This window comes from Carassius gibelio, chromosome A2 (genome assembly GCF_023724105.1).
Source record: "Carassius gibelio isolate Cgi1373 ecotype wild population from Czech Republic chromosome A2, carGib1.2-hapl.c, whole genome shotgun sequence".
In the NCBI taxonomy this organism is placed as follows: domain Eukaryota; kingdom Metazoa; phylum Chordata; class Actinopteri; order Cypriniformes; family Cyprinidae; genus Carassius; species Carassius gibelio.
Window position 1 is genome coordinate 28,037,516 of NC_068372.1, and position 16,690 is coordinate 28,054,205.

Here is a 16,690-nt window from a genome sequence, read left to right on the forward strand (position 1 = left end):
GGCGAATCTCAGACCGCTCACGCACGACGCACGCACAGCGTAAACGACGCGAAAAATAGAACGTTCTACTAAACTGGGGCAGCGAATCTGTACAGCAACGAGAACGGACAAGGGCGTAACTTTGGGTCTACCATTGGGGGGGGGGGGGTTAAACTTGTGGCATATTTATTAATTAATTTATTTATTGAATAATTTTCTTGTGTAATAGGTAACATGCTAATTTGCATAATTTAATTATCCCCCCCCATATTTAATTATGACTCTATTGGAGCAAACATCAACTTAAGTTACAATACAGTGACATTGGTTCTACACAGTCCCTGGCACCCTCTGGCTTTACCTCACAGGACACTGGCAAACCAACATCTAGCCAGCCAACTCCAGTCAACAAAACAGCATAATAACAAAAACAAAAATAACAGCATTAAAAACTTTCAAATAGAGAAAATGAAAGTGCAAATATATTATCACTTTGCATGAAATAAGACTCAAAAGTAGATTAAAAAAATAATAATAATTGTGTTTGCATTTAGCCTCTGATAACATCAAATTCAGAAACTGAGAAAATACAAGTGTGGACTGACGTTAACCTTAGTTGTGCTTTGATTCATTTTGTCACTTTGCAAACTCCATGCAAAAAAAAAAAAAAAAAAAAAAAAAAAAATTATATATATATATATATATATATATATATATTATAATATATTATAATCATCTCAAATTGAACCGGAGGTGGTAAATTCCTAATAATAATTTAACGTTACATAATTTTTTAGGTATTTTAATAAGATAGATACCTAAAATACGTTGCGCATACAACTCAATTAACGCGATCATTATAAAGGTGTTTGAACAACAAAACACATCCACTTGCACATATTTGACAATCGGAATATCAGATATATCCTGCTATAGCTAACAAATTTGTGAAATTAGAATAAAAAAGGAAATAATAGCAGATCATCAGTCATCAGCGCTGACAAGCAATGAATGATTCGTCTCCATGGGAACCATAAAGCGATACTAAGATCAATAACGGTCGCCTTGAAAAACTTTTAAACTTACGTGTGAAAAGGTTAAGTAAGGCTTACATTTAAATGTGTCTTTGTTTTGTTTTGAGTGTATGGTCAATAAATAAAGTAATTAAAAAGATGGGCACAAAACATGTTTGTCATGTATCTACTCCCCACACTTTGAGAAACGCTCAGCTAACTTAACAGCCAATTTAGCGGGGTACCTCAGTTTGGTCAGGATTTTCTTTTCTTTTTTTTTTTTTTGGCTGGTGTCGACAAACAATGAAAAATTGTTGTCTGACTGCCTTTCAGTGTCCTTTTCATCTTTCCGTCAGCTTTTTCCTCCCATTCATCCCAGGCACTGCGCAAAATAGTGAACAAACTTGGTAGAGAAAGCCGGTTGGATAATACCAAGTAGTCGGTGCGGGGGGCGGGGGGTACATTACAGATTATTTAAAATATGATACTATCTTTCTTGCTGGCAAATGAAATTAATAAAGAAAACGAACAAAAGTATTTATTCTGAACATTTCATATTATTTTAATCTGAATGGTTTGATGATATTGAGGGGGTTATATTAGTTGGATCTGATTTTTGGGGGGGTCATGACCCCCCTAACCCCCCTGCAAATTACGCGCATGAGAACGGACGAACACTTTCATCTATTACAACCTACAACGGTATCTTATTAAATCTATAATACTAGATTACAATACAAGTGTAAATGAGGGTGGTTCAATATAGAGGGATTGTTTTAAAATAAAAACAAAATATAACATGAGCAAAATATTTAAAAACAATACTTTATAATAAGTTTTATTACTTTTTTATTTATTTTTTTTACAAATTTTACACAAACACAAAAATCCTTTCGAACATTCTGTGTGTATCATTTATACATAACTCGTTTATAAGGATACTGCGTTCAAACGATTATTTTAATATTATTTGAATTATTTAATACAAAACATTCATAATTAAAACATTCATAGCTTTACATTGTCAATCATAAGGGATTCATTTATACATAGAATCTGAAAAGTGTACATTTGTTAATTGCACACTTGTTAATAACATCTATAAATCAATTTAAACAATTACGTGTTACTTTTTCTATTTTTGTATTTGTGTGTGTGTGTGTGTGCGTATATATAATATAATATAAGAAAGAAAAAAAATAATATCTATTAATTATTTTTTTTTTCTTTCTTATATTAGTGTTATTTTTCACCTCTACTGTGTAATTCCTGTGTATGTCTGTACTTTCTTCTGCACTGGAAGCTCTGTCGCTAAGTCAGATTCCTTACGCTTGAAACATACTTGGTAATAAAGCTCTTTCTGACTTCTGACTAAAGGGACAAGAGTCAGTGCCCATTTTAGCTGACTGGTGGGAATAGCGAACATGCATTATAAACTTATTTCAAATTATAATCTGTTGGGCAGATAAAATGTTCAAGATAACGTTTATGCACTAATAAAAACTTCTAGAATGTATCTTTTTTTTCTCCAGTACATAAAGCAGAACCAATAAGGGAGCTTCAATATTTAAGATACTGGGATACACTGCCATCCGGTGTTCAATAAACAAATGACACAAATGCAAAATATAAATCTATATTATTTTTTTCTGATTTCCCATGTTGGATATTACATGAGTCATGATTTAAGATGACAGAAGCATTAGTAGGTAAAAATGATCAAGGTTGTTAGAGCCATTTCTTCAGTCTTCCGGTATATAATCGGGATTCACCACCAGAAACAGATCCTCCTCCATGACAGGCTCATCTCCTCACTGATCTTCTTCAGTCCTGTTTTAGTCAGCTCTAATCTGCTGCCTAGTCTAAAATTAGTCTAAAATTAGTTTGAAAATTGCCAACCAGGTGGTTGGTTAGACACTTTAAGAATTGCAGAGTAAAGCATGGTTTAAATTGCAAAAGAAACTAAAGACTGTCTTTCACATTTTAAATATATTCAAAATACATTTAAATTAACCTTTTATTTCTTATTTTATTATTATAATTATAAGTTAACAATTAAAACAACAACAATAATAATAAAAAAATAAAAATAAATAAATATATTATTATTATTAAAACAATTAGACAAAAAAACAGTTTAAAAATCAATGACTGATGGTGGCACAACTAACAACTTTTACCACAATGGGAATACAAAAATAATAATAATAATAATAATAATAATAATACTTTTTTTAATGCAAAAAAAATTTATAAAAATAAGATTTAATGGCAGGGAGAGACGGAAATATCTGAGATATGCTATTGCAATGGAAAAATGAGGACTCATGTTGTTCCATCTTTTGCATGTGCAACACCAACAGGTTGATGTCAGCAGAGTCCACATGAATAATTGACTTATTCAGGAGTCTAAATGCCTCTTTTACATGTTTGGGTTGAACCTTTCCAAAGGAAGAGGACAAGGATACATTTCAAACTCTGCATAAGCCATGTTTGATGGACATGGGTGCATGCTGAAACCATTTTTGGGAACATCATCCATTACACGATGGATACACACCTCATCTGAGCAGCGAGTCGCAGCATGCTCTCCAGCTGCCTCATAGTGAGCCACAAGGCCGATTTGGTGGCTCCACCTCCATCCCGCTGTCACAGATGCTTGAACTGGTCCATCACGAACTCCTGAGCCTCTGAGGTGATCTACAGATACAGGGTTATGTGGTGAATTATCATCTTATTCATTATAATTCATCATCATTTTCAGATCATTCCAAACCTGTATGACTAGATTCTGAATGTCTAGCTCCAAAAATGACCAAAAAAAAAGATTGCGATCTACAGCAAAGGACAAAATTTAAGTGAATAGCAGTTTGAATAATGTACAGTATTTCTGGATTTCAGCAGTACTGTAAACTCTTCCTGGCATGAAGATCTACAATCCGCTGGGAGATGGCGTAGTCTGTAACATAGTAGGAAAAAGCGGCTTATGAATCAGAGTCTTGCACATTCACAGAAAATAGCTTAATTTCGTGTTGCAAAATAAGCTGAATAGAATATCAACAAATATATAAAAAAAAAACAGCACTTTCTGTAATAAATAAATCCAATGTTTTCCTTGATAGATATGTTAGCGAAAATATAGGGCCTTTCTACAAAATTAACAATTATATGCTAGAAATGTTTAATGTTGCATTTAAATTTTTGTCAATCTACTTTATTGACATTATATTAACTGTAGTAATATATATATATATATATATATTAACCAATTAAAAACATAATTTGATTCAACCACTCAGTCTAACAAAAAACTAATATTTTTAACTAAGCATTAACTAGATAGCTGCTCCTGAGTTTACATCTTTAACGTTTACCCTGCTGCCCTGTAAATTTTTCAGTTTTAGCATTTTATTACTCTTTACCTAATGATATATTTTGCTTATTGCACACAAATTCTAATTTCAGAATTTATACAATTATTGTGATATGAATATTATATTGAAGAGTTTATGTTTGTTTTGAGGAAGGAGATCGACATATCAATGAGCATTTGAAGTTTCAGTCTGTATTTTGTACACTGCTTGTGGAAAATGCCCGATAGTGATGTTCTGAACATGCATAACTGTGTTTGAATAATCATAACATTGTCTTATCGCTCTTTGCTTCACATAGAGACTCCACAGCATCAGAAATACATACAGAAACTTTTAATTATTTTATTTAACACACATTAAAAAAGTGAACCACACTATACAAATGGTTTTCCGGTCACAGGTAACAATGCAGACAACATGTCTACAAACCTGTCCAACTTGCTCATTCTTGGGACGTGCAGCTAAAATTGCACCTTTTTTCCTACATTATTTCCATTCTTCTCTTAAATCGTTTCTGAAGGCCCGCATTGCTAAGATTTCAATACATCTTTATTCATTTAAATGCTGATAGGTAATAACATGCTTAAAATGTAGGATTTATTTCTGATTGGGTTTTTACAACCAGCACTGTATTTATTTTGCAAGATTAAAGCTGGAGGTCTCTGTTTGTATGTACATTTCCAATGCAGTCCATCCATATCCAGGGAAGCAGTAAAGTCCATCTCTTGCACAAAGACATTCACTGACGCACACACTCTCCTCTCCTATTAGTCCTTTTGCTTTTTTAAACTCAACACAGGCCGAACATCAAGAGGAATGATATTTATTACCAAAGAGACAACTTAAAAAAAAAAAAAAAAAAGGTGAGAGCGAGAGAGAGAGACAGTAAAGACATGGAGTGGAGAAATGTTTAGGCCAAGTAGCTGTAGGTGTCCTTCTCTCCATCCACCCGCTCCAGATATTCCTTCTCTATGAGGATGTCAATGCACTTCTGCAAAACACAACACAAACCCAAGTACATGAGCACTATACTGTGCTTCTGTGCTGATAAAACAGGGTTTCTGCAGGTTTTATGATGATACATTTAAGACCATGTAAAGAAAACAAAACGTCAATGTGTTTAAAAATACATCTTTTCCACCATAACTTTTCCAGGACCTGCAGAAAAGTGATGTTCTTCAGTATTTTTGTCTTGTTTTCCAGTAAAATTATTTTTAAATTAATATATACTACTTGAAAAGCAATAACAAGTCTTGTTTTCTGAGAAATTGTTCAAAATGATTGATTAAAACAACCTATTTTAAAGAGAAACTCTTTCAGACCCCATTTCATTTCAAATGTATTGAAAAAAAAAAATACTGAGGAAGATTTTTTACATTTTTGTTGCGCATGGAACTTTTATAAACTTTAAAACCTTTTCAAAGGCCTATATTTGAAGAAGGGTGAATAAAGACCCTTTTTAAGACCCACAGAAACCCTGTAAAAACTCCTGGTATCCAGACTAGATTTGTAGAACAGGAAAAACTGACCTTGATGACGGGAACTCTGGGTTTGAACCGGGATGAGAGCTGATTCAGAACCTCGGCCAGAAGCTGCTGATGCTTCAGAACCTTCCTCATCTTCATGATCCTCACTATGGCCGCCTGCACACATCAAAACTTAGTATCTTTTTCGAACACACTCCACCTCATAAAATATATACTGAAAACAATAGTTAAATTGAAATAAGATGACTGTTTTTACTGTTTTTGATCAAATAAATGCAGGCTTGGCGAGCATAAGAGACTTGGACATGAAACCTGAATCAGGAGTTTCCTGTCCTCTTCAATGTTTTTATGGGTTGTTTCCTGTTCCTGTTTCTGCTCCGTCTTCATTGGCACGTTAATGTTCACTCTTAGTTTTTTACTGGGGAGAAAACAGTGCAGCCATCAAGTTCATTTACTCTGCCGCATTCTAAAGCACAAAATGTGAAACATTAAATATAGAATCATAACTGTCTGCAAGATGAGATGCACTCAGATGACCTACTTTTTATAGCCCAGGAAGAGTTTTATGAGGGTGTCGGGTTTGAATTCCACTTCATCCACGTTTGCGTTCTCGTCCTCTAGAACCTGCATAGAGTACAACTGAAAACAACTGCAAATACATGACTGAAGCAACATGAAATGGCACTCACAACCCATTTTATGTCTGTAAAGTTAGGAGAAATTTCAGAGAAAACAAGTGTAGGGATGTTTTTCCATTGTTAAAACTAAAGCAAATTAACTGCATATGAATAGTGGACGTTCCACAGCAAAATAGAGTGTGAGTGGATAAAGGAGGAATTACAGGAACAACACCTAAATAGCTATTTGGCTATTGGTTAACTATTTATGGCCTCAATGACATCAGCAGAAAGGGAAAGTTGTTTCAGAGGTCAAGTAATTATATGTCAATAAAAAAAATTTATGAGGAAATGCACTCAATTTTGATTTCATGTAGACAGCATTTTTTTTTTTTTAATAAAAGATAAAACAATTGCTTACCAGCAGCTTGGATTTCAATAATATTTGCAAAACCTGCACCAATATATCCTAAAATAAAAAAAAAATAAAAAAACTCAGTTAATGTGCAAAATTCCACATTTGGCTGCCATCTGGATCTTTAAGAGTCTTCTTTTGTTTCTTACTATTTTGATCTGTGTGCTGTCTGTCAGCTGCTGGACCGTATAAATGTCTTCTGTGTTATACTGCAGCAAAATGGCCATCTGAAACGTAGACGCCTGTATGGACACACACAACCAGTCTGATGAATATTCACACACTATATCAATGACCTAAGTTATCCTAAAAATTGGATTATATGAATGCAATCAATAACTCTATTAGTGCATATTTAGCTAATTTACTATACCGTTCAAAAGTTTGCAGTCAGTAAGAAACTAATACTTTTATTCAGCAGGGATGCATTCAATTGATCAAAAGTGACAGTAAAGACATTGATAACATTATGAAAAAAAATTGCTATTTAAAATAAATACTATTCTTTTGAATGTTCTAGAAATCCTGAAAAAAATGCATCATGGTTTCCACAAAAATATGATGCAGCATATCAACATTGAGAGTAATAATAATAATGAATGTTTCCTGAGCTGCAAACCAGCATATTAGAATGATTTCTAAAGGATCATGTGACACTGAAGACTGGAGTAAGCTGGAAATTCAGTTTCGTATCACAGGAGTAAATTACATTTGAAAACATTTAAGAAGAAAATGTCATGGTTTGAAGAATTCGAGTCACACGTATCCGGTCAGACCTGTAAGGTGTAGCGGTTTTTGAAGCAGTTGGTGACCAGTTCTCCTTTGGACAGATGGTAAAGCCAGGTGAGCTTTCGGCCGCTGTGTCTGCTGGCATAGAAGGCTGTGAACCTTTGGTAGCTCCTCTCCAACTGTGTCGGAAGAGACAGACGACAGATTTACAAACCTTGGAAAGAACAAGAAACTTGCATAAGGCATTTTGTTTTAATACCTCAGACGGCAGAGCAAAAGTGCAGGACTGCTGGAAGGGCCATGAACCCGAGCTCAACACCTGGATGCTGAAGTCCACTAGGAAACAACACAATGTTTATATGAGACTTCAAGCACAAATGACAGTATTTCTCACCGCAGCAGAGAAGAGAGAAGCCCATTCTTACGGTCTAAAGGCTCCGAGTTCGTGAGGTGCTTCTTGAACTGTTCGTTGAGGTCTTTGCTGACTCCAATGTCCTGGAACATGCGCTGGAGTTTCGATGTGTATTCAAAGCCGCACGCTTGCTAAAAATGACAAACCAAACAGTGTTAGACTCAAACACTGATGATGGCATATGCAATGAATAAGCACAAGGACACCACAAGGTTTGGGAGGTATAGAAAGATTAAATAAAGTTTTTTTTTCTGAAATGTCTTTGATTAGTGTTCAGACAACATCAAGGTTATGGGTCTGAATCCCAGAGAATGCATGAGCTGATAAATTTTATTTATATAGTTGTGTGTGGGTATGTATAAAAAACTATTACAAATTGATTACAAATAAATAATAATTACACATACAAAAAAAAAAAAAAAAAAAAAAAACCTGAAATGGAGGCAACTAAATTAAATAAAGTACTACAATTACTAAAACTGACATGATAAATTTAATCTAAAATGAAATCATTTTGCAAAATCTAACAAAAGGTGACAAGCACAAAATTGTTAATCTAAAAATTAAACAAAAAATAAAAGCTAATTAAAATACTAATAAATATTATAATACTATATAAATAACATTAAAATAACACAGAAAGCATCTGCCAAATGCATTAGTAAAATGTAAAATATTTATTTTTATAGAGAAACTATGACATTAAAATAAAGAAATCTAGTTTAAATACATATATGTATTTAACAGACACTTTTATCCAAATCACCTTACACTGCATTCTGGCTATAATTTTTTTTTCAGTATGTGTGCTCCCTGGGAATTGAACCCATGACATTTTGCACTGCTAATGGAGGAACATTAAGGAACACTTAATACATAATAAAGACTTGTTTTTCATACAAAAAGAATGAATGAGTAAATGCAGCACATGGACTTCAGTAAACATCACATCTAGAACTGTTGCACCTTTAGTTTGGAGATCATGCTGGCCTCGGCGTCGTCGCTGGCGCTGTTCTGATGGACCAGACGCTTGGCCAGCATCTTCGCATAGAACTTCTGGAACACGTCCTTGTCCTCAATGTACTTGAACACCACCATCTACAAAAAGAGAACAAAAGATCAATACAAAGACAAAACAGAGGCATTATGTTAAATCTTGCGATTAGATTTTGTAAAAACACACCACTTGATTCAGAGTGTCTTCAAGCTCTGCCTCCTCTGGGTTTTTAGAGCTGAAGTATCAGACAAAGGTTCGATTAGATTCAGCACTGGGATTAAAGAACACATTTACAGTGTGTCTAACCACACACACCTCTTCTTGAGCAGAGAGTCGCAGTATCTGGCCAGCAGTTCAGGAGATTTGCTGGAGGACTGAACCATCTTAGTAACAGCATTGTTATTGATGAAGCGCCCACAAGCCTGAACACAGAAAACAAGTCTGAATACTTTCAATATCTATAAAAAAAAATGCAAAAAATAAAAAAATTGTTTGTTTGTTTGTTTATATATATATATATATATATATATATATATATATATATATATATATATATATATATATATATATATATATATATATATATATATGCGCACTTTAGTTCATAAAATATCTACATGAAAAATACTAGATTATATTAAATTATATTTAATTAAAAAATGTAAGTAGTGCTAAGCTAATTTTCTGCATATCAGAAAAAGATATCATTATAGTTTTTTAATTAATTAGATTTTCAGCTTTCGCTAAAATTTTAGTTAGTCATTTTGTTGTTTTTGTCTTTTTAAAATGATATCTACACTGTTTTTATTCATAAATTTTAGTTTTAGTTATTTCAGCCCTAAACTACTGTTATTTTAATATCACTGAGATACTATTAGTTTTGATTAATATTTTGATTCAGTTTTTATATTTTCTGTTTAGTTAAGATTTAAGTGATTCTACTGTTTTTGTCATCTTTAGTGGTTTTTTTTGTTTTCCATTTTTTATAAATGGCAACTAGCTGAAATAAATACATTTCAGTTAAATGTTAATTCAATTAACAAATGTTTTTTATTTATGTTTTATGTGTCAATAACCATAGTCAAAAAAGCAGTTTGTGAGACGACAGGCATCAGGATCCCAACCCACAGACATAAAAGAACTTGACAGGTTAAATCGAGTTAAACAGGTACAATTACTACAACTTATTAAATCTTGACCAAACAGAACTGAAAAGATGGTCCTACCTTGTCAAGAGCAGCCACAAAACCAGCATCATTGTTGAACGCTGACATCACCAGGGCATTGTACTTCTTGTGCACGTCCAGAATTGTCTGGACGTACATTTTGGGGTCCTACAAGCAAATCAAAGAATTCATAGTGGTTAAACATGTGCTGTCAGAAAGATCAGATCTAAAGCGTGATGGTCTTCAGACTCACGTTGAGAGCAGACTCCCCACATTTCTCGATGGCTGCCAAGCCTTGGTTATAAATGTGCGTTTCCAGAAGTTTCTTTAGTTCTCCCAATCCATCTGTGATCCGTGACACAAGATTGTACATGCGACCGAGATCTACACAGAGAGAAGGAATCAATTATAGCTGAGAATCTCAATCTGAAGTACAGGTGAACAGACATTGAGGTTTCACTCTGGTCCACACCTTCATTCTTGTCGGAGTCCAGAAGGTTCTGGAACTCTGTGTGGAAGATCTCCAGGTGCTTCTCGATGAGAACCTGCTCACACTTCCTGGCCAGCTCATCCTGTGTGCTCTCATGAAGGTAAACCTGCACTCTCCTCTGCTCCTCCAGCAAACGAGCCTCGGCCTGCAAAACACACACAACTTCACCAAACTAAATCCTAAAATAAAAGTTGCAGACTTTATGATGTTTAACAAACACCACCATTCAAAAGTTTGGATTTGACAAGATTTGTTTTTAGATTTTTGAACGTCTCTTATTCTGGCCAATGCTGTATTTATTTGATCAAACATACAGTAAAAAAAGTAATATTGTGAAATATTGTTTCAAATTAAAATAACAGTTTTCTATTTTAATATATTAAAATTTACAATTTATTTCTGTGATGTGCAATTTTCAGCGTCTTCAGCATCACATGATCCTTCAGAAATCATTCTAATATGCTGATTTGCTAGTCAAAAAATTATTTATTCTTATTATCAATGTTGAAACAAATTGTGCTGTTCCATATTTTTTTGTCAAAACCATGACATATTTTTTCAGGATTCTTGGTGGATGAATAGAGAGTTCAAAAGAAAAGCAGTTGAAAATTATTTTATAACATCATAAATGTCTACTGTCACTTTTGATTAATTTAATGCATCCCTGAAGAATAAAAGCATTAATTACTTAGTTTACTTAATTACATATAACCTGCATTCGGACTCTGTTAAAATATCATAATCAAGGAATTAACAATCAATCCACCATTAAAATGAAAATCCCATAAAGCTTTCATGCTCAGCAGTCAAAAGACTTGCCTAATCTTTAAAAAAACCTTACTGGCCAAATAAAAGTGCTGTAAGATCCCTGCAATATTCAAAATGTAACACTAAATATAACACAGCAAAAGAACTGTAAATATATTTGAGAAATCAACCAGTCCTTCTCGAAAATGTGCACATGCCTTGATTTTTTTCTTAAAGCACGTCCAGCTATTTCGGCCTCACCTTCTTCATGTACTCAGTGACAGGATTCTGTTGCAGGAACTCTGTGCTTTCCCTCGTGTAAAACCGTTCGGTGTCAGCCAGGAACTGAGTCTCAAAGTATTCCTTGTAGACGGACAGAGTGGGACCTTTAGCGAAGGCATCGTCCTCATTGAGACCCAACTCAACTACGAGAGATGGAGAGAAAGATTTCTGAGCAACTGCACAGCTTCTAAACATCACGTATCACAGACGCAAAAACAATCCATCCTGACGTGAGCGGTGCCGCACCATAGGACTGCACCACTCCACTGATGAGTCTAGTGTTGATGGTCTCTCCGTTCCTCTCCTTCTCAATCAGCTTCAATACTGCATTTGTGACCTAAGAACACAGGTACCAAAAAAGACATTTATTAGAGTTTTTCTCACCTTGCCAAATATGATGCATTTCCTGTTTCCAAACTCACCTGCTTATTCAGAGGCCGAAACAAACATTCCCTCCACGTCACCAGAGCAAGCTGGAAAAACACACACACAATAAAACATGTACAATTGTTTATGGATTGAAACTGTGCTGTAATGCAGAAGAAAAGCAAGAAACACTTACAGAGTAGATTTCATAGATCCCTTTCCGGCCCTCGTCACACTCCCTGCGCACCCAGTGGCGGTTGAGGTACGCACAGATCCCGTTCAGCACTTTACTGGAGAACCTGTAATCCTCCCACTGCTGTGTGTAGAACTTCAGAACGCTCTCATCCATCAGGTCCTCTCCATCCTGAGGACAAGAGCCAACAAACATATCATATTAATAAATTGATCAAGTGTTCTTGCTATGAATTTGTTGTAACTGCCCCACAGCTTGTTCACAAAGCATCTACTCAGTTGTTTTATTGAGGACAAAATGTTTATGGCATTTAAGCATTACTTCTAGAGTCTGTGAATTTGTAGACAACTTTTATTGAATAAATATAAGTAATAATATAGGCTCACTTTGGTCATGGACAAATGTGCTTTGAACAAATCTGCCCCATGAATGGTGCTGTAACAATCTTTTGGGTTAAATGCTGTGAATCTGATTCACTGGGTGAAACAATGCATCCTTAAGGACATTTGTTCAGAAACACTAAATGAATCAGTAAACAACTCTAAAGATTAAAGACTGCGTAGTAAGGTAAATTAATACTAAAACAATAATAAAAAAATAGAAATTTCAGCTACTTGCTAAAACAACATTTCTCATTTTTATTTTGATTAATTTGATGCACTAAAATAACTAAAACCAAAATAAAATGAATAAAAAAATAGACATTAAAAAACAAACATGGCACAAACACGCCACAAAATAAAAAAAAATTAAATCCAAAAAAAAAAAAAAAAAGTGTCATTTTTGGTGAATTACCATTTAATATTACAAAAGGTCTACTACAATAAGTTTGGGGTCAATAAGATTTTAAACAATTTTTTCAGCAGACAAATAAATTGATCAAGAGTGACAGTAAAGACATTTATATTTTTACAAAAGATTTCTATTTCAAATAAATGCTGCTCTTTTAAACTTTCAAAGCATCCTGAAAAAATGTATCACAAAATTTAAGAATAATATAATAGTAGACAGTAATAAATGTTTCTTGAGCAGAAAATCAGAATAATCAGAATGATTTCTGAAGGATCATGTGACGCTGAAGACTGGAGTAATGATGCTGAAAATACAGCTTTGACCACAGGAATAAATTATGTTTTAAAATATTTTCAAATAGAAAACAACTATTTTAAACTGTAATAATATTCCACAATATTTCTATTTTTACTGTATTTTTAATCAAATAAATGCAGCCTTGGTGAACAGAAGAGACTTTTTCAAAAACATTTTTTGAACAGTAGTGTCAAAACACATTTCTTTTCGTTATGTACCTTCAGTAAGTTTGTAAGGTAATTCTTCAGGAATTCCTTCAGTCTCTTGTAGAGTTCCAGCCCCACAAACTGAGCTCCTCCAGGTGTGGGGGTTTTCTTTGAAGGTTTGGACGGAGGGGCACCTGCACCGCGGGCCTGATTCGACTGATGCACACTAGTGCAATAATTATACACATGACTGAAAATCAGGACATTAAGGACACAACAGACACTGGATGCGTTTTTGAAATAAATGATAAATTAAACTAATGCAGTTATATAAATGGTCTAAATATAAATGCAATTGAGGATACGTGTAGAGCTCCATGTAGCGTGACTTGGCCATGCTCTGGCGGGTGTACACCTGCTGGATCCCCGCCCGCAGATCATCCCAGATCTGGTCCAGCCCGATCTGCTTCAGACCGTGAGGGGTCTGGGTCCTGTTAGACGACATCCTCTCGGCCCGGCCGCTATGCGTCTGACGCTCCTCCTGACGTTTGATTGGTTCCTGTGCCTGTCACTCAAGAGCTACTCCTCCATAGGGTCAAGTGGTGAGAGAGGATGAGGAGGGGCGACCCTCAGGGAACAGCGACAGACAGGAAAGAAACCTGTGAGGAACAAGAAAGAGAGAGATACAGTCAGCTGGAATCATGTAGCACTAAATACATTTGAGCAATGATGATTCTGCTGCTCTACCACGAAAAGACAGCAGCAGTAGTTTTTCCTGGGATAAATATTATTTCTATGGAATCTACTGTTCATTATATCCTGGGGTTTCCTGCATGGCAACAACTCAAGGATCAACTCTAGGAGCTCTGGGCCGCAGCTGGTGCTGTAACCAAGCAAACAAACAGCCTTCTTCCATTAGATCATGACTTACAGTGATTTACCTGGACAGAACAGCAGAACATCTGGACTCAAACTTTATGATTTTTAATTAGTTCATAATTACAAAACAAGACCAACAGCTGAACATGATAATTATATTATACATCCTCATTAATGCAGTACGAGTTCTTGTATCACAATATAATTAAAATGATCTTGTTTATATCTATTACAGATTTTGTATTATTTTATTACATATTAAAGCTGCAGTAGGTAACTTTTGACGCTCTAGCGGTTAATAAACAGAACTGCTTGCGTCTTGCGGAAGAAGATTGTAGCCCGAACTACTTCTCTCTGTTTATGTCTATGAAGAATCACAAAGGTACTGGGTTACTCTGCCGCAATACCCCCGAAGCAATCTAAAATAGTCCGAATATAAACACTTATTATAGGTGTATCCTAGTGATTCAGGACAAGCTAGAAACATGGTTTGGAAAATGGATTCATGGTTTACTCGCTTATTATATACATTTTTCTACATTTTGAACACAAACAAAGTTACGGACCGCAGCTCTGATTGGTTATTTTTTACCGGGAGCGATGAATTTCTGCAAATGGCAATAGGACACTGGGAGGAGCCAGAGGAGCTTGATTTTTCACAGATTATCTGTCTCATATTCTACTGTCAGGACATAATGACAGGTTTAACAAATATGTAAAAAATACATTTTTACATATATATATATATATATATATATATATATAATCAGGTGTGTATATATATACACATATATACATACATAGACACACACGTACGATTATATGATTTGAAAGAAGTCTCAGTCTGCCTCCAGTCTTCAGTGTCAGATGATCCTTCAGAAATCATTCTAATATACTTATTTACTGCTCAAGACACATTTTTATTAATGTTGAAATCTGATTTTTCTGCTTAACGTTTTTATGGAAAGTGTGCTACACTGCCATCAAACGTTTTGTGTATGTATGATTTCAAAAGAAAAAGGAAATAAATTATTACTTTTAATCAGCGAGGAAGGATGCATTAACTGATCAAAAGTGACAGTAAAGACATTTCTAATTTCAGTGAACACTGCATTCATCAAAATGTTCTGAAAAAAAAATGTTGACACATTTAGACATACACAAAAATAAAAAATTGAAGAGAAAATGGGCGATTTCAAATATAAAAAATAAATAGATAATAGATAAAATTTTATCTATACGTATAAAAAAATGGTTGAAACTAATTCTGCAATTAATACCTGTTACCTGTGATCAAGTTCACTGCTAACCTCAGTCTGAATTCTCAGCTCTGACCCTCCAGATGTCTGATGATCTCTGCTGAACTCTAACAATCTCTTCGTTTGACTGACCCTCACTGCATGATGTTCCTAAGGCCCTGTCCTCAACTCAGAGTGAGCGACAGATCAACACTGGACAGCTAGCTTCATTTATCTCAGTGTGAGCGATTTAGACATAGTTTTGTCGGATCGTCATGTTAGACCACATCCGCAGAGCGACTCGTGTGTTACCAGTTACTGCTGTGCTCTTACTTGAGCCTAAAGCTGATTTTTTTAGTATAACAGTCACTCCCTGCATCAAAAATGGCACACAGAGAATTAAAAGTTGCTTAATTGTGTGCTTCACGTAACGTAAATACAATCTGACTGCTGAGGCCTCCTCTGAAAACACACCACAGATACTCCGTGAAACTCCTAGAGAGATCCGTTAATACAAGCCAGGAGAAAAGAAGTACACAATGCACTTATGATAACAATATATTAAAGATCGCTTGTAACTCTGTGTGTTTGTGTTCAGGATTCGGGCTAAAGCTAACCGCTAATCTCGCGCTCTTACCATCATCCAGAAAGAACGACACACATAAACATGTATCTCCAACACCGCTCCAGATCCTGGTATAACAATGTCCCGTTTTATATATAAGACACGTATGCGGCGAACGTTATTTATTACTAATAAAATAAAAAGAACGACGCCGAAATATCGAACACAGAAACACTCCGTCAGCGCGTGCTCACGGAAACACGGTCCCCCGGAAACAGCGACGATCTCCGTCAGCGCGCGGGCCGCTCGAAAACAGCGGCTGTGGTCGAAGGTTCCGTCTAAGTGATTAATAATTTTGATAATAATCATATATGGTAATCATCTTATTTCGTATACAGTATATGTTTCAAAGTATCATTGTTTTACCACATGATACCGTAATTCTCCCCTGCACCACTACCGTACATTACAGTATCCAAATTAATAGTTCAATGTAGACATACATT

The 16,690-nt window shown here is 34.9% G+C and overlaps 1 protein-coding gene across 1 annotated transcript; it reads right to left on the minus strand.

Annotated features, from left to right (window-relative positions):
* Positions 1 to 4,694: 4,694 nt before the first annotated feature.
* On the minus strand, positions 4,695 to 16,484 carry LOC127936157 (cullin-1). Its single transcript, XM_052534174.1, has 22 exons — positions 16,257 to 16,484; positions 13,868 to 14,161; positions 13,575 to 13,752; positions 12,271 to 12,438; positions 12,131 to 12,181; positions 11,955 to 12,045; positions 11,688 to 11,851; positions 10,662 to 10,824; positions 10,443 to 10,573; positions 10,250 to 10,357; positions 9,339 to 9,445; positions 9,210 to 9,258; positions 8,993 to 9,124; positions 8,040 to 8,157; positions 7,874 to 7,950; positions 7,662 to 7,793; positions 7,035 to 7,127; positions 6,892 to 6,939; positions 6,395 to 6,477; positions 6,166 to 6,271; positions 5,896 to 6,009; positions 4,695 to 5,357 (listed from the first exon to the last, which is right to left on the minus strand). The coding sequence occupies exons 2-22, from the start codon at positions 14,005 to 14,007 to the stop codon at positions 5,277 to 5,279; spliced, it is 2,334 nt and encodes a 777-aa protein (XP_052390134.1). The 5' UTR covers positions 14,008 to 14,161; positions 16,257 to 16,484; the 3' UTR covers positions 4,695 to 5,276.
* Positions 16,485 to 16,690: the final 206 nt, after the last annotated feature.